Source organism: Colius striatus, chromosome 2, assembly GCF_028858725.1.
Source record: "Colius striatus isolate bColStr4 chromosome 2, bColStr4.1.hap1, whole genome shotgun sequence".
NCBI lineage: Eukaryota > Metazoa > Chordata > Aves > Coliiformes > Coliidae > Colius > Colius striatus.
In genome coordinates this window covers 81325427-81345565 of record NC_084760.1, presented here as the reverse complement: position 1 = coordinate 81345565, position 20139 = coordinate 81325427, and the positions used below count along the sequence as shown (strand labels likewise).

The 20139-nt window shown below is 42.0% G+C and overlaps 2 protein-coding genes across 2 annotated transcripts in view; one reads left to right on the top strand and one right to left on the bottom strand.

Annotated features, from left to right (window-relative positions):
* Positions 1-3191: 3191 nt before the first annotated feature.
* Positions 3192-20001, bottom strand: SLC4A1AP (solute carrier family 4 member 1 adaptor protein). The gene is made up of 14 exons (XM_061991277.1): positions 19434-20001; positions 18452-18635; positions 17619-17741; positions 16697-16757; positions 15683-15822; positions 15384-15544; positions 14575-14644; positions 11024-11213; positions 9988-10093; positions 9207-9438; positions 8513-8587; positions 6364-6434; positions 4785-4857; positions 3192-3549 (listed from the first exon to the last, which is right to left on the bottom strand). The coding sequence occupies exons 1-14, from the start codon at positions 19962-19964 to the stop codon at positions 3500-3502; spliced, it is 2067 nt and encodes a 688-aa protein (XP_061847261.1). The 5' UTR covers positions 19965-20001; the 3' UTR covers positions 3192-3499.
* Positions 19839-20139, top strand: part of SUPT7L (SPT7 like, STAGA complex subunit gamma) — a 48955-nt gene continuing 48654 nt past the window's right edge. The window contains exon 1 of the mRNA XM_061991278.1: positions 19839-20079. The gene's annotated coding sequence lies outside the window, so the exon portion shown is untranslated. The remainder of the gene's footprint in view (positions 20080-20139) is intronic.

The following is a 20139-nucleotide window of genomic DNA, read 5'->3' as shown; positions in this document are numbered from 1 at the left end:
ATGCTGTAATCACACCCATAGGTGTAAATATTTCTGCCTGACTGTGTACTTCATAACCCCACGAGAAGAAGGTGCCCCAGGTGCAGCCTGCTGTGTGAGTCTGGGGAACACTGATTGCTGGGTCTGATTTTAGGTGAAAAAGGGCAAGATCTATGTGGAAAAGTCTCTCAAACATAGAAGCTGGAAGTGTGGTCTGTGCCATGAATGGACTTGTAACATAAGCTAGCAGTAATGCTCCATAACCCACAGTCAAGATCCCAGATACAGGATAGGGCTCACTTCTCTAGGAAGTGGCACACATGCAGGAAACTGGGTGCAAAGCCCAAATTTCATTTTTGCAGGGAGTTAGTGCCAGATGCCTCGTAGGATGAAGGACTGGAAAGGAAAACTGAAGAAGAATGGGAGCTTAAGGGGACATGTGGGCTTTAATCAGCTGCTTAATGAACCAAAGTTTCAGCACTATGTTTCTCTAATGCCAAAGGCTACCGTGGCTGCTCAGTTGTCAGTCAGCTTCCGAAAGAAAGAAAATCAGCCTGTTAAGTAATCACCCAGGGTGCTAAATTGATGTGAAACTATTCATTTTTATAGCCTCTAAATTTTTTACCCATGAAACTAAGTCTTCCCTAAGTGCTGGGTATCAAGGAGCACAAAAGCTATTTCCTCCATTTTTTCAATGCTGCTGAAAATCAAAGTTATGTAGACCCTCTTCCATTACAAGGTGCACAGCATGGTGTTTAAGGGAAAAAAAAATTCTTGACATGTACACAGGCTCTCAGGAGACCCTTGACTTGAAGTAAGAATGCAGTTACTATTACTGGCAAGATGTAAAAATTTTGAGGCAGGCCTGCAGGTCATACAGAAGTAAGATTATGGTGATGGCCTGTCACACAGTGGATGAGAAAGAGTGATGAGAAAGCAAAGGTTAATCACTGTGTAGATCCCTTGCTAATATGATGGCCTCTACTTGCATATCCACATACTGGTTTATAGCCAGCATTGGAGGAAAAAGAGAGATTTGACCAATGACATACCTATTTGGTCAAAAAAAGAAAATATTCAAAACTGTCATGTGTTTCACAGCCTAAGTACAAAGTGGGAACCTGCTTCTAGGTGGTTTTTCCACAGTTGTATTGCCTGCTACCATGAAATGGACTGGAACCATGCAGTGCAGGACAATATTAGATATTCATGTTACACAATGCCGTATTTCCTGCTTGACCAACCTGACAGCCTTCTGTAAGGGCATAACTGGCTGGCTAGATGAGGCTTTTGACACTGTCTCCAATAACATCCTCATCAGAAAGCTCAGACAGTGGGGCTTGGATGAGTGGACAGTGAGGTGGATCAAGAGCTGGCTGAAAGACAGAGCCCAGAGGGTGGTGATCAATGGCACAGAATAAAGTTGGAGGCCTGTGGCCAGTGGAGTTCCACAGGGATCGGTTCTGGGGCCAGTCTTGTTCAACATCTTCATCAACAACCTGGATGAGGGAACAGAGTGTACCCTCAGCAAGTTGGCTGATGACACCAAACTGGAAGGATTGGCTGATTCCCCAGAAGGCTGTGCTGCCATTCAGCAGGATCTCAACCGGCTTGAGAGTTGGGCAGAGAGGAACCTCATGAGGTTCAACAAGGACGAGTGCAGAGTCCTGCATCTGGGAAGGAACAACCCCATGCACCAGGACAGGCTGGGACTTGATGTGCTGGAGAGCAGCTCTGCAGAGAGAGACCTGAGAGTGCATGTTGATAATAAACTAACTGTGAGTCAGCAATGTGCTCTCGTGGCCAAGAATGCCAATGGCATCCTGGGATACATCAAGAAGAGTGTGGCCAGCAGGTCAAGGGAGGTTCTTCTCCCTCTCTCCTCTGCCCTGGTGAGGCCTTATCTGGAGTACTATGTCCAGTTCTGGACTTGAACAAGAGGAGGAACTTCTTTCCTGTGAGGATGAGGGAGTTCTGGCACAGGCTGCCCAGGGAGGGCGTGGAATCTCCTTCTCTGTTCAAAACCCTCCTGGATGCGTTCCTGTGTGACGTGATTGAGGTGAACCTGCTTCTGCAGGGGCTTGGACTGGATCATCTCTAGAGTTCCCTTCCAACCCCTACTATTCTGTCATTCTGTGTGATTCTGTGAAAGGATGGACTGGCTAAAGAGAGCAGGTTTCACCATCAGATCAGTGTGGGAGAACAAGAAATGTTATGAAAAGAAACATATGAGGAGCTCATGGCCTTAGCCAGGACCAAACTGCTCGGTCCCTGATCTGCAGAGATGTGCTTTTTGGCAGCAGGACAAATACCACTTGTCTGTACTACAAAGCAGCCCCTGATGAAAGGATACATCACTATGATTTTGTCAGTATCTATCCTTTCATCAGCAAAACTAAAAAATGCCCTCCTGGGAACCCAGAAGTCCTTTTACTTTTGAGAATTGTTACACGCTGACTGCCTGCTTTGGGATGGTCAAAGTAAAGATGTACCCACCTCATGGGCTCTTTTTCCCTGTGCATTTCATGACCATAAATGGCAAACTCTTGTTTCCCTTGTGCTGCACTTTATCCAAAAGTTGCCAGGCTCTCTACACCCATAGCAAGGAAGAGAAGTCTCTTGCAGATGCCTGGTGCACCCTGCAACTGAACAAGGTGCTGGAGAAGGGGCTACAGTGCCTATGAAACCAATGAGGTATGGCATTTTGAATGGAGGGGACAACAGCCTTTCCTTGGATTATGTACAGATACAGTTTTGGGAGAAGCAGAAAGCTTCAGGCTGCCCAGCCTGGTGTGCAGATGCTGACAAACCAAAGGTAAATATGTTGAAGATTACAGGCAGAAAGAAGATGCTGTTTTGCAGCTTGAGCACATTAAGTATAACCATACAAAATGCCAAGCTGACAAAATGTCTTACAGTCCCCATGGGGTAAAACTGGAGTGAGCTCCATTGCTCCACCATTGCGAGAACCAGGGGAATTGGGGGCTTACCCTTTCTCTCCAGCTCCCTCCAATGAGGGACAGTGAAAATAAGTTTTCTCTTGAAAATAGATTTATTTTCCATAGGAAACCCTCAAATTTTAAGCTGTGTTTATCACAACAGCATTTTCAAACAGTAGCCACAGAAGCAAACCAGTAGTTTCTCACGTTAATTGCATAAAACCAACATGAATAAATTTTACCAAGCTTGTAAGTACTAAAAAAACCTCTGTGTACTTTTTGTATATTTTTATTTAAAAAGGAAAAAATGAGCCTACAGCTCTAAGCCAAACAAAAAGGACAAAGCTAAAAGAGGAAGTAGAGACAGAGAACGTGTGGGCTTTTGCTTTTTAAATAAGTACCTGGAAGACAAAGAGAGGACACATAGGAAGAGCTAACTGCCAGAGTGGCTGTTGATGCCCTTGAATTTGAAACTAAATTTGTATGAAAAAACAACTCTTTTATCCCTCATTTAATGTATGGTGAAAAAATCCAACAGAGAGACAAACTTCAGCCTCAGAGGTACTGTGGGGTGCTGAAGGTTAGTAGCCATACTTTTCATTGAGATGAGTCTTGCCATCACCGCTTTGGCCTAATGGACAAAGAAGAAAACTGGTGTTAGCTGTTATATGTTTCCCCCACTTCATCCAGTATAAATCTATATCCAGGTACGAATAAGTATCTCCAGGCAGCACCAGTAAGACAAGCACAAAGAGTAAAAAGTTAGAATGGATAATACAATTAAAACGCTCCTTTGATTTATGCTTATAATTCCTCTTAATCTTACTAACAGTGTCAAGATTTCATCTTATATTCCTAGTTTTGGTGCTCCTTGTGTTTTTTTTCTGTTGATCTTCTATTTTCATGGTGTTCTCATGATGCCAGCTTAGTCAGGTCTGATTATTAGCAGGCAGAGACAGGAAAAGGAGCACTCTCTTATGGACACAGCTCCGTTGGCTATCCTAGATCAGACCTGAGTTACTGAATTAGGTATTCTGTTCCAGTGAAGTGCAGTCTTTCCACTGAAGGATGACTGACAAGATCATATTTTTCTTCAGTGAAATTTATCCCATTTTTCTTATTCCCTTTGGAGCCTGTCTATATTATAAACTGAAAAAGCCCTGTAAAAAAACAAATAGTAATGAATCTGCTAAATGAAGGCTCAGTTTTGCACTTACTATGAAAATCTCAATGCATGAAAATGAATTTTCCATTTTACAGAAACTGAAAATTCATTGCACTTTTTAAGAACCACCTCACTCTGCTAAAACGACTCTGGAACCAAAGTAAAACAATTACTCAGCTTTAACGTATCTTGGATGCCTGAATTGATTATTCAGTGCCTTTGCCAAAGCGTTGCCAAGGCTCCTCTCCAAAACACATGACCCAAAGTTTGTATTCCAATGATTTCTGCAAAAATCTGCAGAGATGTTTTCAGGTTTCACAGACTTCTATGAAAGCAGGGAATAGTGAGATTGCTGGTGCATCGATTCCTAGTGAGGGTTCGGGCTTGACTTTCAACTAGGTCATCGTATCACTGTATGTGAATGGAATTAGCTCTCTCAGGCTTTAACAAAACAGAAAGAAAAACCCCCTCAGGTGTATCTGTCCATTGAGATGGAGCTACAAACCACATCTGTGGTATTTCACTGCAAGGCTTGCATGGCCATACAACAAATACGGGGCATAACAGGACAGAAAATGGCAGGTTCTGGGCAAAGCAATCCCGAATTACTTTTTTCTCTAGAAGTTACAAGGACATCCTAACTACTTATTAAGTAGATTCTCGAGTTATAAAACTAAAAACGGTAAGGAAATGCTTGGTACCTGCAGGAGGAACCCATATACAGTAGTCTGGATCATCATCTGGGTACTGTGAAGAAAAAAAAGGTTGCTGGACCTGTAAAAGGAGAAAAAGATTTTTAAGGTGCTGCAGCCAGGAATGAAAACAATGATGCAGAGGAAAGAAATACAAAATCCTCAAATAAATCCAGTTTATTCCCTGGAGTCATGGAATAATAGAAATGCTCTGAGGTCATTCAGTCCTATCTCTCCATCAAAACAGAATCATTGCCATCTGTCCACTTCTGGAGAGTTTAATCTTGTTGTCCTAATGTTTGGTAGTGTCATTTGACACAGAATTGCTTTGTGCAGGAAAAAGCTTTTAGAGCAGGATTTTCAAGAGGTGCTTTATTGATTTCAACATGCAATCCCACTGAAAACTCATGGCGACTTTCAAAGCAGAGTACCTAAAAGTTCAGCTGTTTTTTTTTCAAAAGAAAAGAAAGCCCAATTTTTTCATGTCACATTGGTATCACTCAAATGTTTAAAGCAAACCAAAACAGGTCACCTGCAGTTCAGCTACTGACACAACATTATCTTTTTGTTCCTAGATTTTTAAGTTTTGCCATACCAGCATCATTTTCTCAGCAACTTTTCAACAACTGCAGGTAGCCATCAAAAAAAATTCACACAACTGTATAAAGTGCAAGACTTAAGAGCTCGAAATGTAGCCAAGTTACTCAGCACTGATTTGCTTTGTTCTGTAGTACCATGACACAATCTTAAGTTATGCAGTTAAGGCAATTTTTTTTTGCCTCAAAAACTTTCTTCCTCAAATTAACCTCTAAACCAGTCCTTTTGGAAGGTTTTTTTCCCCAAAACATTCAAGGGCAAAGCTGAGCAGTTTTTAAATATGACTTGTGAACAGTCACTTTAGACTTGTTTTTCCAGTTTTACATTATTCAAAGTTATTCCTCAAATATTAAGAGGAAAGTTGACTTCTGGTTGATATTTTCCATGCAAGGTCTGAGCCCAAAGGCAGAGGCAGCATGTGGAAAAAGTGACTTGTGATGAGAGAGAGAACACAGCTAAGCCATCTGGCATTTGGAGAATGCTCAGTATTAGAGTGAAATCTGTGCTGATGAGAGGTGCGGACTTGACTGCCTCAGCATGAGAAACTGCCTTGTTCTCCCATATTTGAATGGCAAATGGCATAACTTGGGCTTTAACAGTGTAAATTTACTCATGCTCTCTTTATTAACACGTTTTATAGGCCAGCAACAAATGACAGTTTTAAAGGCTGTGCCTACTCAACCCTTGGGTCCTTTGCCAGGACTAACAAGACAGCAGTTACAAGCTGCAGGGAGTTAAGTCTAAATAAGTGCCAAGTGAAAAGGTGAACAAGTACATTTGTGATTGAATTGACAGTCTCTATCACGCGTGAAAGGCTGTGCTTTACCTTCTCACTGGAAAATCCAAAATAAGTGTCCAATGCAGTATGTGATTCTACCTTTGGGTATTAGCAAAAAAGCACTACTAGTCACCAAGCCATACTCAGTCAAACTGAGTATTAAATGATCCCCTAAAACTCTTAAGCTACAGGAGTCACGGTCCTACAACTGACCTTGCTGGAGCTGTTGATTTTCTTAATTTTCTCAGATGTCTCTTCAGGTTCCTTACATGCTGCCTCAGCTGCTGACAGGAAAGATTTGTTTTATGACACATCATAAATGACCAATTATAAGCTTACAGAGAGTTTACATAAAAATGGATACACCTAAAAGGAAATCCAAGACAATCAAATTCATACTTAAGGCTACTGAGCTTATTTTTGTTTTCAAAGATTTGCTTGTGTGTCCCGACATTGTCAGTCACCTGCCTGAACGCAGCTTAATAAGCTCCTGTATCTGGGATTCTCTAACACACGTTTAGTTAATGACAGATGATTATTTTCTAAAAAGATATTCTCTGCCTACAATCAATGCAGTGGCTGATTTGGACAGTGAGGTGGATCGAGAGCTGGCTGAATGACAGAGCCAAGAGGTGGTGATCAATGGCACAGAGTTGAGTTGGAGGCCTGTGGCCAGTGGAGTTCCACAGGGATCGGTTCTGGGGCCAGTCTTGTTCAACATCTTCATCAATGACCTGGATGAGGGGACAGAGTGTACCCTCAGCAAGTTCCCTGATAACAGCAAACTGGGAGGACTGGCTGACTCCCCAGAAGGCTGTGCTGCCATTCAGTGGGATCTCAACCGTCTTGAGAGTTGGGCAGAGAGGAACCTCATGAGGTTCAACAAGGACAAATGGAGAGTCCTGCATCTGGGAAGGAACAACCCCATGCACCAGTACAGGCTGGGGGTGACCTGCTGGAGAGCAGCTCTGCAGAGAGAGACCTGGGAGTTCTGATTGATAATAAGCTAAACTTGAGCCAGTAATGTGCCCTCGTGGCCAAGGCCAATGGCATCCTGAGATGCATCAAGAGTGTGGCCAGCAGGTCAAGGGAGGTTCTTCTCCCTCTCTGCTCTGCCCTGGTGAGGCCTCATCTGGATCACTGTGTCCAGTTCTGGGGTCCCCAGCTCAAGAGGGACAGGGAACTGCTGGAGAGAGTCCAGTGCAGGGCCACCAAGATGATCAAGGGTATAGAACATCTTTCATACGAGGAAAGGCTGTGGGAACTGGGGCTGTTTAGTCTGGAGAAGAGGAGACTGAGGGGAGATCTTATTAACATTTATAAATATCTAAAGGGTGGGTGTCAGGAGGTTGGGACATCCATTTTTCTATAGTATCTAGCAACAGGACAAGGGGTAATGGGATGAAGCTGGAACACAAAAAGTTCCACTTAAACATAAGAAAAACTATTTCACTGTTCAGGTGCAGGTGAGGGAGCCCTGGCACAGGCTGCCCAGAGGGGTTGTGGAGTCTCCACCTCTGGAGGTCTTCAAGACCCGCCTGGACATGTTCCTATGTGACCTGATCTAGGTGACCCTGCTTCTGCAGGGGGTTTGGACTAGATGATCTCTAAAGGTCCCTTCCAACCCTACCATTCTATGATTCTATGAAATGCACAAGACCAACACACTTTAAAAAGAAAAAAAAAAGGTAATTTCACAGTAACATAGGTGAGAGGAAGACAGAAAGATAGAAGTGTGCCTGGTTCTTCTGCCACTTAATCTCTGAATTATTGAGGATCTTGTGGATCACATCTATGGATGAGGTAATGAGGACAGGACATTTTCTTAAGAGTCTGAATTATGAAAAAATAAGAGAATTTGTACAGATCTCCTTCAGTACACCAAACACAGTCTTCATTTTGAGGATGTGGGTTTTTTTGTGCGTGTGTACGTGTAGAAGGGTCACCTGGATCACTAACAGACCACTAGCTAACATGTAGCATTTCTCACTTTATAAAAGGAAAGTTCTGTACTTCTGTAGTGTAAAAGCTACTGCAAGAAAATAACGGGGAGGGGGAATCATTGTGCTTGTAAATGAAAATACTTTTTCTTCTGTTCTCATGCTACTTTTTTTTTTTCAAACAAAGGATCTCAAAGCAGTTAACTACAAAATGCAAGGAGAAATGACATGAGGCTGAACTGACTCATTTTCAGCATACACTTATTTCTCAAGCAAAACACAATCCTCCTTTTAAATTCTAGATTCTTACTTTAGGCTCTGGATTAGGTTTTTTCCTTCTACTGACAGACGATGATACCTCCTTTAGATAGCTCCTAAACCCACACACCACTATACAATAGAATCTAAATTGTACTGCTCACCTTGAGATTTCTCTTGTGAAGGTTCTATCTGAGATTTATTCCTTAGTACCTTTGGCTCAGGCAGAAAATGAGCCCCTGGGAAAAAGAAAAAAAGAGCTAGGTGAGCACTCTGCAGTGATGAGTAGAGTGCTAGTAGTCCTGAGACAAAGTATAACAGGGAACTCTTAGATACATTTGTCTCAGGAAGAACTCATTTAAGTCCTCCAAACTATTTCATACAATAAGTCCACCACAATACTGAGTTTTCAAACACATCAAGCTGATATAGGAAAGGATGGACTGGAGATAAACTACACAGATATCCTTCCACTGCCACTTCTGAAATGATTTATAAACTGATATGAACCTTTACACAGACATTTTTTTTATTATTAAGTCACTCTCCCTGCCAACAACACATTGTTTTTGTTATCACGGGGACTCTCAATTGAATGAAAGCAGGGCTTATCAAAATTAGACTTTTCTTAAGTCCAGGACATTTTCACCAAAAGCATGAAAAACTGACTGCCAGAGTTTTAACTGGGATAATGTGAAATTCATTTGTTGGCACATAGACTCTGGAATACTAGCAAAACTCTATGGAAATCTGCTGGAGAACCTGTGACCCAAATCTTAGGAGATTAAAGTAGCTCTAAAAAATTCAGTGATAATAGACTCAGCTTCATTACTGGAAAAATCAAAACCAATGGCTTACCACCCTGAAGGGATTCTAGATTCTTGTCATTGCAAGAAGAACCATCCCCAGCATTAGATTTTTCTCCTGTTTCTTCCTCTGCTGTCATTTTCATCTCCAGGTTTGATGCTCTATTGTTTGTCGCATCTACTTCTTGCTCCTCCTCCGTTTCCTCCTCTTCTTCTTCCTCTGGACCATCATCTTTCATTTTTAACAAGCTTTCAGGGATGTCAGGACGCTTAGGAGGCAACCTCTGTGACAGAAAGACTTGTGCATCAGTGCAAAGATAACACAGAGGTAGATGTCAAGGCTCTTCATTACAGGAGAATGTAGACACATGACTGTCATAGAGACAGCTGGTAAGGAAGAGGAATAGTTAGGCTTTAAGGAAAAGTTATTAGTAGAAATAGAAGATGAAAAAAAAAAAATGTCCAGTCCATAGACAAGGAGTGCAGTCTTATTGTGAGAGGGACACTGGAAACTGAATTGATCTTCCACATGATTTTAGCTAAAATATCAAGAAAAAGAAAAGCAAGCAAAGGTTCAGCTGCTGAGGTATAGTATGGTTCAGCCTGATGTCCCCAGACTGCCTGCACTTGATCACTGCCTCTGGAGTGCCACAGGGAACTGGCACAGAACAGCAACTACTGGCAGCAGACAGCGTCTGAGAGCCACTGCCTGCTGCCCCTTTCACTGACACAGGCTTATGCTTCCATCCTGCTCAGGAGACGTGGTTGCCACCTACAGTCTCCATAGCCTGAGAAACAGCCTCTGACTCACAGCACTTAAGAGTCTGACTTACCCCTAGGCTTCCGGTTTTCAGCTTGAATTTGCTCCCCCCTTTCATTGCACCAAAGAGAGGCAGGGTAATCTTTTTAGGCTTGCTCTCTGCTTCCAGATTGTGATTCCTAATAGGAATTAGATACAAAGGAAAACAGTGTACAAAGCATCAAATGACTTTTACATTTACAAATGCAAAAAAAAAAAAAAAAAAAATTCCACAATTTTCTCTCCTACTTGGCATCATCTGAGGAGGAAACTGCAGGACCTGACCCCTCCACCCTACATGTGTATTACAGGATTCAGACACTTAACATAACACGAACTAAAAATTAAATAAATAATAAATTAAAAAAATCATAGAATCGTTTTGGTTGGAGAAGACCTTTAAAAACGTCCAGTCCAACCACTAACCTCACTAAGCCGCATCCCACAGCACCTCGGCTACATGGCTTATAAATATCTCCAGGGATGGTGACTTCATCACGTCCCTGGGCAGCCTGTGCCAGTGTCTAACAACCCTCTCAGTGAAATCATGCAGACTCCCTCAAATTCCATTGCACGCATATGCTTACATATGTATTAGAATATATATGTATATATATAAACCACACTTAGATGCCAAACCTCAGTTTAAGCAAATGAATTAAACCTCTAATGAAGCTGCCACTGGGAAATGATGAACTAGCTAGCATACACCCTCCTGAAGTGCAGTCGCTGCCAGGCAGTAGCTGAACAGCCACTGCACTTGACTTCCAGGTACATTTCACAGAGCTGAAGTGGTTCTCATATTGTACATAATACCTGTAACATTCTTCAGTTCCTTTTGGATGCAGGTTGTGAAAAAAAGAAAGAATTTCAAAGCTGACACCATGCTTCTAATCCCTTCCCCCTCTCATTCTCCCAGCATGGGCTTATCTTACTCCTGTGCTGCCTCAATCATAGATGCTGGAATGGCCAAGAGGCACAGTGGCTCTTTAAACAGAGGAGTCGGGTAGTTTGGAAGACCCTCCTGCTTTCCATACAAGCAATTGTTTTATACTTTAGCCAAGACTTACTGGGGCTTCAGCTCAGGCAGTTCTGCTGGCTTGACAAGCTTTATTAACCCTTTCAGTCTCTGTTGCTCTCTCTTCAGTTCAAATGACCGCAAGTGAAGCTTCTTTCGTGCCACACTGTCTAAGGCGCAAGATGATTTTATTTCTGTCATGAACTCATCCAAGGAGTCTTGAGCTGCTGGCTGGGATTGGACTAGACAACACAAAGGGAAGATACATATTGTTATGAGTGGGGAGATGAGAGTTGTACTCAGCAAGTCCTACCTTTAGAGAATAAGGTATATTGCAACAACTATCCTCACTGTTTCTGTTGAATGGTGAAATAATGGACGTTGTTAGCACTGGAAAGATAAAAGCATTTCTCCAAACGAAAGCCTGAGAGTAAACTTTAATCCAGTTACATAGTCAAGCCTCTCTTAAAATGGAATGTTTCTCTATGGGTGTGTCACTGTTCTAGGTCATTCATCTCCCTTCAAGATTTGTCCCTAAAAAGGTGTCTCAGGGGTTCTTTTTGTAGTCACACACTAAAATAAACACAGCTAGGAAGGATGCTACACTACATTTTAACATTCCTGTAATGTTTACGTAATAACGTCTGCAAAGCTCATAACAAATCAGCACATGATGCTGCCTCCTACCCCTGGATGACTGAGGGCGTACAAGAATCATTTCTTGTGTTAGGCCAATCACACAAAATTTACCTTTGTTTTGACTGGAAAAATCCAAAACTAACATGAAAATTTTGCTCTGTGCTTGAAAGAGGGTAATGACAGTCTTTTTACTCCACCTGATTTCAAATATTAATAATTCTCTGTGTATTTGATTTAATTAAACTCATACGGAAAAACTAAGTGATCTAATCTTAGATCTAATGACTATGATACAAGCACAGAATTCTAGCACATGGATTTCAAACAGACAAACCAAAAAGACCCAATGAAAACTATTTCCTTGGGCTTGAACAATGCTTCAAAAGTTTTTATATGGCGCTCAAAACCAGCTTGGAATCAAACACAGAAAAATGTTGTTTCTAGAATTTTAACAAGTCTTTTGACAAACAGTCTTCTGCCTTTTAGTATTATATGAGAAGTGGCAAATGTGATATTTATTTGCTGCATTATCAGCACTTAAGAATACATGCCCAAGCATAATTATGTGACCAATGAGTTATTTTCATTCCACCTTGAGATAATTAAGTCACACTTGGAATTTTACATGTGTATGATTAGCATTACTGATAAGAGTACATTTTCAAGCAGTTTTGCATGACTTAGAGGTAAGTCTAATAAGACTCACATTTACAAATGGACTCAATTGAAAAGGATATGTCTGGCCTAGAATAAAACAGTTTATAATTTGCAAACCTATGAAAGTCACAACAGTAACTGTTCAAAGATATACAGAATTCAGAGGCTTCAAAAGAGAAGAACCAGTTGTAGCATCCACCCCATGATGACAAAACACAAGAAAAAAATTCTGACAGAAATACTCTTTCCTCATAACTATTTATATGAACTGAGGCATAGAACATCAATGAAAAGGTACTGAAACTCTGAGCAGGCAGACACAGAGAAGAATGACATTTAAGCACCACATTTCAAATATATGGTTTAATGCCTACCAAGATCATTCAGAACAATTAAAGGTACAGTTCCACAGCCAACTTCTTCAGCTGCAGAAAGTCCAAGTGCTTCAGTCACTGAGGGATCTTCAGCCTGTCAGTTCACACCTTCCTGCTAAGAGGAATCTCTGCTTGATTCCACTAACAGTACACAAGAACAGGTAGCTCAGCTTACAGGGTTATTGTTAGAATTTGGTATCTGTTGCAGCAGTTTCCTGCCCTCTTGAAGTAAAATTTGACATTGCTCGGAGGTGAATCAATCATGGCTATTATGCTTTATATTCCAGTAACAAAAGCTATAGGGTTATTTACTGCACCATCATCTTATTGATAATTTTCTTCTAACAGGCAGCCAAAGGTGAGGCTGAAGAGCTCTATGTATTTGATTTTCATTCAGCTGCGTCAGTGAATGAGAGATACCAAGTCAGTCTACCAGTTACTGGTTTTGAAGAACTGCACAGAACAATTTGTGAACTTCTACTGTGATTTTTTAGTCAATCACTTAAATTTTCCAAGTGCTTTTAAGAGCTGTTGCATTTTAGCCCGTCCTTGGTCATTGGTTTCTCTACACTGTTGCCTTTCAGCTACAGAAAATCACTTAGAGCAAGCAAAAGTGTGTTAAGGTTCCAGAACTGTATGTGATGCAGCAGCATTGCCAGACAGCTCGTGACAGTGGTAAGAACCACCCATGACCAATATGAATGCTTCTGGCTTACACTTGTACTGGACATCTGAGATTAATCTGAAGCATCAAAAGAAATATGAGAAAACATAAGTATCTATAACACACACAGAGAAACAAGGTAACTGGTGATGCAATATTTGTTATGTTTTATCCTGGCCTAGTTCTAGGCAATTCCCATCCCATCCTGAATTATTCTGTATTGCAATAAGTACCTAGGGTGCAATTTTTCCAAGGCTCTAAACTACCTCTGTAACCACTTATCTACCAAACCGTAACATGCCTCAGAATTATATGGTGCTAGTACAAGTCTATAAAAGAACCGATTCTTCCTTTTCCCAACCTCCCCTACACTATGATGTAACGGTCTTGTTGAGAAACAGTATCAGCAGAAACAAAGACATCATGACCTATGAAAGCTTGGAATGACATCTCAGACAATATAAAGCATTTGCTTCTCTTGCTAGTCAATTGTTAATTGCTCATCAGAACTGTCATGCTGAAAACAATTCCTTCAAACACACTGAATCAACCCATCAGTTCGAATGCTCAGAGGAACACTACTCTGTGCTGGACAGGGATCTGGTGTACACTCAACCACCAACAAAAATACCGATACAAATGAGTTTTGGTGTGGAGCTGAATTACCAGAAAGAATTGCCAAACATACTCATATAATGCACAGAAGACAGCTCAGCTGTCAGATTACGGCTAGGCTTCTTGGAGAGGAACTCTTCTGCCAAAATTGATGTTGCAACCTTTATTAATGCTCACTCAGCCTAAACACATTTCCTTTGTGCTTTCCTTTTATTCCACAAGACATGTCAGTTACAGAAAGCAAAACACAACTATTTATACAGTTTGCTTTTAAATCTAACTCACTACCAGATACAATCATTACTTTGGAAAGGCTCTCAAATTGTGTCAGTTTCACCCACGTGGGTAGGTAAACAGTAATAATGCTCACCCTCTTAAGCTACAGGAGCTTGTATGCTCACCTCCTTAACTTAGATGATGCTTGCTTTGGAAATAGCTGCATTCATTAACAAGGGCCTATACACACACATCATAAACTATTGGATGAAGAGCATAAGTATCCTGTCCAGCTAAGTGGCCTGAAAATCTTCTTACCCCTTTGTGAAAATTGGATACTAAAAAAATCAATGAACCTAAACCAGATATAAGATACATTTTCATCTCTATTTTTCTTTATAGAAATTACTATCAAATAGACTTCATGCCATGCTTTACCTTTCCCTGAAGCCTTCAGTTTCTCCGTTATCTCTGCAAGTTCATTTTCAGCTTCATTTAGCTTTGTGACCTATTAAAGAACAACACATTTAGAAGATCTATTTATCTTCTTAAAATCTCCTTTTCAGACTTACTCAAATATCCCACCAAATTACCTCAATTTTTCTACTTCTGATCTTTGACCGGGAGTTTCTGGGATGAAAAACTTAGGCTACGTTGTTCCTATATAACTTATCAGTCCTTTCTCATACTGTTCAAATCATTTTTCTTTTTGAAACATAAAAATATGTACAATGCTTCTGCAGCAATGTTAAACCACCACTGTGATTCTCCAACCCTCCTTATTCCTGCTCCTTCACACCCTATTGTCTGTGCAGGACTTTTAGTTGCCAGCTCAGGCTGCTTATTCTTTGAAGCAGAAAGAGATACTTCTTTGGGATGTGCTCTGTGCACTTGAAAGCTTGCTATTATTTTCTGATGTTTTAAAGCTATTTAAAAAGTATCCTATTCTGGTATTTCATTCACCCACTGCCATGATTCATCAATCAGAAGGCAATACTACACAGACAAAAGCAAGGTATGTATGCTTCGACTAGAATAAAGTAATATTTTCAGGTGTTTATAGATGTTGTCTACAAATTACAGACCACTATTTTATTCTAACTCAGCCAACTGAGATCTAAAGGTTTGAAATGATATCAGAGTTCAAGCTAACAGAGAAAGATTTGGAAATATTGTTTTGTTTTCCTCCTTTGTAACAACAAATGCATGAGAAAAATAACCTGGCATATCACAATAATTCCTCTTACCAAGGAGTCATAAGTCTCTGGTTTTTCTTCTATTTTACCAGCTTTTTTCATTCTGTTCAGTCGTTTCTTTTCTACGGCACCAGTTCGATCGAGGAAGGTGTCATCATCACTGTCATAAAAATCCTCATCTTCCCAGTTCTTTGATTTCCTTTTTCGGGATACTGGGAAAAGTAAGGGAGAAGGTAATGAAAAAAATGACTTGCATACCACTGAGCAATAAACCAAATTCAAGATAGCAATCTCAAGTCCCTAATATTTAAGACTTTTAGAATGACCACAGCCTTTAACTAGTTATTCACCTGCTTCTTGCCTCAGTACTCCCCGAGCATCAAGTAGCCTGCAAGCTTCCAGTGCACACTGTATCATTGCTTCCTTCTTCTTTCCTGAATGGAGAACCTCTGCCACCAGCTGCTTCCCTGATGCATCATCCACAGGCAACCTGTTCAGTGTGAAGGATCGGAGAACAGCTCTGACACAAGCAGCTTTTCACAGATGCTACTCGGATATTTTATTTACCATGTTGGCATTATTCTTTCCATTTCACTGTAGTCTTCTTTCATGGGTTAAATAATTCCATTTTTCATTTCACACAGTACCAATCAAAAGCATGGATTTCCTAAAGCTGGCAGGTAAATTTTTATTTCACTAGTCCAAAGAGTAATTCTTCCTGTATTCCTCTCATTGGGAATACAAGAAGTTAAAAGGTTAAACATCAATCACTGGATCACTTTAAGCACCAGTACCTTGCGTCCATGCAACACCAGTACCAAATATTTTTCATGCTGAAGCAAAGGTTTCTTAAACAGTACAATCATTGCAATATTGTACCTAATCATTTGAGACCCATCCTGTTGACTTAATTTCCGCCTCACACTCTCCTATCTCATAAAAAAATGATGTTAGTGGCCTTGAGCAGGAACCCATCAAAACCTGCCTTAGTCTGTACAAGAACTGAAATTGGGTAGGCAGTAGAATTGTTTCTTTTCTCTCTCCCATTGAGGATTCAAAAGATATTGCTTCCTAGTTTTTTCTCTTGCATTTCAATTTCATATATTTCTCAGATCAAGGGGAACTGAAAGGACCTAGATTCTTGCTTTCCCAATTTTCACCTCTAAGGAAAATCAAATGCTGCCAGATCAGCAAGGAGCTAAACAGGCACTGATCCATGAACTTCTGTATCAGTATCAGGGCTTAGACCTAATTCCAGCTGGCCTCCTTGCCAAGTGTGACAAGACAAGTAATTCCTTCAGCATTTGTTTGTGAATTCAATGAAGATAGCTTCTATGTATAAAAGTGAATGGAGATATACATACTTGATTCTGCATAGCCAGCTATTGTGCCCACGATCATCATACTCATACTCTAACTCTTCTCCTAGAGAGGACAAGAAAGTTCATGTAGTAACCAAAATTGAAAGAAGCACAAATAATCATTACAGGGAGAAGGATGTCTTGGTTAAACAAAAGAGATAAAATGCCCTTGTTACATATCAAAGGACTGAATTTGCTGCTTTGGGGTTTTTTGGGGGTTTTTGTTTTTAAGCTGTGGGATCTTCAGTTGGCACTATGCTCATTTGGTTGTTTGTCACAATCAAGGCTTTTTCAGACAGCCTGTTCAGGAATCTGTAGTTCAAAATAAAAAAAATAATCTTCCCTCTGTATGTATCAAAGTAATGACATTGAAGTAATGACTGACTGCCATCTGGATGCACAGATAATCTTTATCTTGAAGATTAATTTTTTATTTTTAGCAAACAAGTGAGTCATCTGCAAGTTTCGTTAGCAACCATTGAAACTTTAGACTCATTCATTACTGCCTTTTGTCTTTTTATTGTGTCTCACAATCACAGCCACCTCCAAAGAAAACAATCTGGAATTTGATGGGTTTGGTTTTTTCAGCTTTAAGCATGGGTCTCGTTTGAGTGTCACAAATGTAAAGTGTTCTTGGCAACTCTCACTTCAGGAATTAGCAACCAAGTCTCAGATAAACAATGATGAGCTAAGTTTAAATAATCAAGAAACCGCAAACAAAAGACCTAAACTACCACCACCTACCTCCCCCAAAACTTGACCTAACAAAAAAAAAAAAATTACCTGTCATGTAGAAGAAAATTTTAGCTCCCATGCCTTCATTTCCCAAAGAAAAACAGCAGTTCAAACATCACATTTGGCAGAAAAAAAAATACATTTAATTAAAAATAAAACCCAAACAAACAAAACAAAAGGAAAAATGTACCTTCTCTATCAAAAAACCCCTGTAAGGCCTTCCTAGGATCTTTCATATAGAAGGCATCATGTACATCCTGAAAATCAATAGCAATAGGGTTTTCTTCAACCTCATCCTCTTCAGCATCCTCCCCTAGAAGCCATACAAAGTGGGAAAAAAAGGTAAGATGTTAGAAAGAGAACATCAGTATATTTCAACCGTTATTAGTGTGAAAGTAGCAGCTACATCATCCTGAGATTATTTCCCTTAACTTGGATATTATTTCTGCATCCAATAAAAAACCCCAACATTCTGCTTCATTTTTTATATTAGTTATTCCAGCAACAGTTTTGTAGATGATTGTTACTGCAGTTTCAGTACTTTCAAGGGTTTATGTGGTTTTACATTTGCATTCAAAAATCCTACTCATTTTGTACTGAAAAGCTCATTAATTACAATTCATCTGTCTTTTAAGACATGGAATTCCTGTTTGAATTTAAAGACAGCTACATTGCACAGAAATCTCAAGAAAATAAATTTCACCTCTTGAGTAAAAGTGTGAACATCATCACAGTATAAGACACGGAGCATGAATCTAAACTCTCAGTTTCATGGCCCTTTATAGAAGTACGCAAATTACCTTCTCTCTCTTAAAAGGAGCTCTAGCTTACTTCTCACCAGCTATAAGCTTGCCTTTTCACAGCACTCCTCTTTTTAAAAGCAAAAAGGATTAATTTGTACTCAAGAACTTCCACTGTCTTGGGACACTTGGCATCCAGCTGGAATTTCAACCCTGGTATTCACTGAAAAATGGTTTAAGGACCTTCTAGGGAGTATCAGCTGATTTACGCATCCTCACTTACCCATTCCCCATGTGCAGCTCATATCAGTGTTCTGGCTCCTCTCACTTCTCTCCTCCTTTTCATCTTCCTCATCCGAGTCTTCTCCCAACATTGTCTTCTCTAATTTTGCTTGCTGCTGCTTACGCAGTGCCTTCAGTTGAGTCACAGTTAGTTCTGACTCTGACTCCTGGTCCTCTTTGGGCCCCTGTGTTCCAAACAGTAACTTAGTATAAGTGGTTTTTGAAAGGAAAAAAGATAAATGTTTTCAACACAAACGCAGAATACGTACAGTAACATAAATCATTATAGTGCTCCTCAGAAAGTGGAATTACTATGTTACAGTTTGCATTCCCAAATATATTAGTTTTAATGCCCTTTCCAAAGGGGGGGGAGGGGGTGCTTGTAAAAAACTAGCATTATTTTGTACTTGTACTCAGATCAATCTCAAATATAACTGCATTTTGAACGCAGAAGGAAAAATATTCTGCCAGTGCCATGTGGGAGAATCTGAGGAATGAGCAGCTTCTGAAGTATGTATAGGGCACACCAAGCACTCTCCGAGTTCTTGCTCATAAAAGAAAGTTGCCCTTGTTCACAAAGAAATATTGGCACTTGACTTTCTTGAGGCATTAGACTATCAGACAGATTTTCTTGCTACACGATACTGCTGGAGGGGAATGCCTCTTGCACTCATTGCACATCGCCAGAAATGCCCTGCGCCGCGAGCACCGGGGGCATGCTGCGGTGGGGAGAGCCCTGCTCTGCCCTTCAGCCCCAAACCTCACCGCAGAGTCGGCAGTGGACACCTACAGCCGAATCTTTTCCCTCAGCAAAGCCACGGCAGCGCCGGACTGCTTCCAAAGCACCCGAATCGCCTCGCATCTCGGAAGCGGCTTTCCCCCCGAGACGCCTGGGAGATGCGGATGGAGCCGGCTACATTCCCGAGCCTGGTCGGGGGAAGCCGTTACCCAAGGAGTCCCCCGACGCGCGGCAGAGAGCGCACCTGCAGCAGGAAGAGGCGGGAGCTGCCACCGAATCGGAGCCCGTGGCCCACCCGCACCCGGCAGTAGGTGCGCGGCGGCACTCGCGCCTTGTTGAGGAAGGTGCCGTGCGTGCTGCCCAGGTCGTACACGTAGAAGCCGGCGGCGTCGGAGCCGTGGGGGTCGTCGGGGGAGCAGCCGGCGCCGCGGTACTGCAGCACGGCGTGGTGCCGCGACACAGACGGGTGCTCCAGGGACAGGGCGCAGCCGGGCAGCCGCCCCACCAGGAACCAGCTGCCGCCCTCCAGCCGCACCGAGCCCAGCGCCACGCCGCCCTTCAGCACCTCCAGCCCGTAGCCGGCGTCGGCCGGCGGGCGGCTGCCCCACGGCGGCTCCTCGTAGCGCGGCGCGGCCGGCGCGGCGGCGGGACGAGGGGGCAGCGGGCTGGGCCCCGGCGTTTCAGCGGGCTCGGCGGCGCGGGGCGCGGCGGGCAGCGGGCAGCTCGGGCGCTTGAAGTCGGCGGGCTCGGCGGCCGTCTCCGCCATCTCCGCCATCTTCCCGGGTACGTTACTAAATAGAGTCCTCCGGGGACGAGCACCGCTGCGGCTGCAGTACCGGGGGCAGCGCTCGCCCCGGGAGGTCGCGCCGCTGGCTCCGCTACGGTCCAAGGTAGCGTAAGGGGTGAGACGGGGAGGGAGGCAGCGTCGAGGGAGGCGGGAGCGGCGGTGG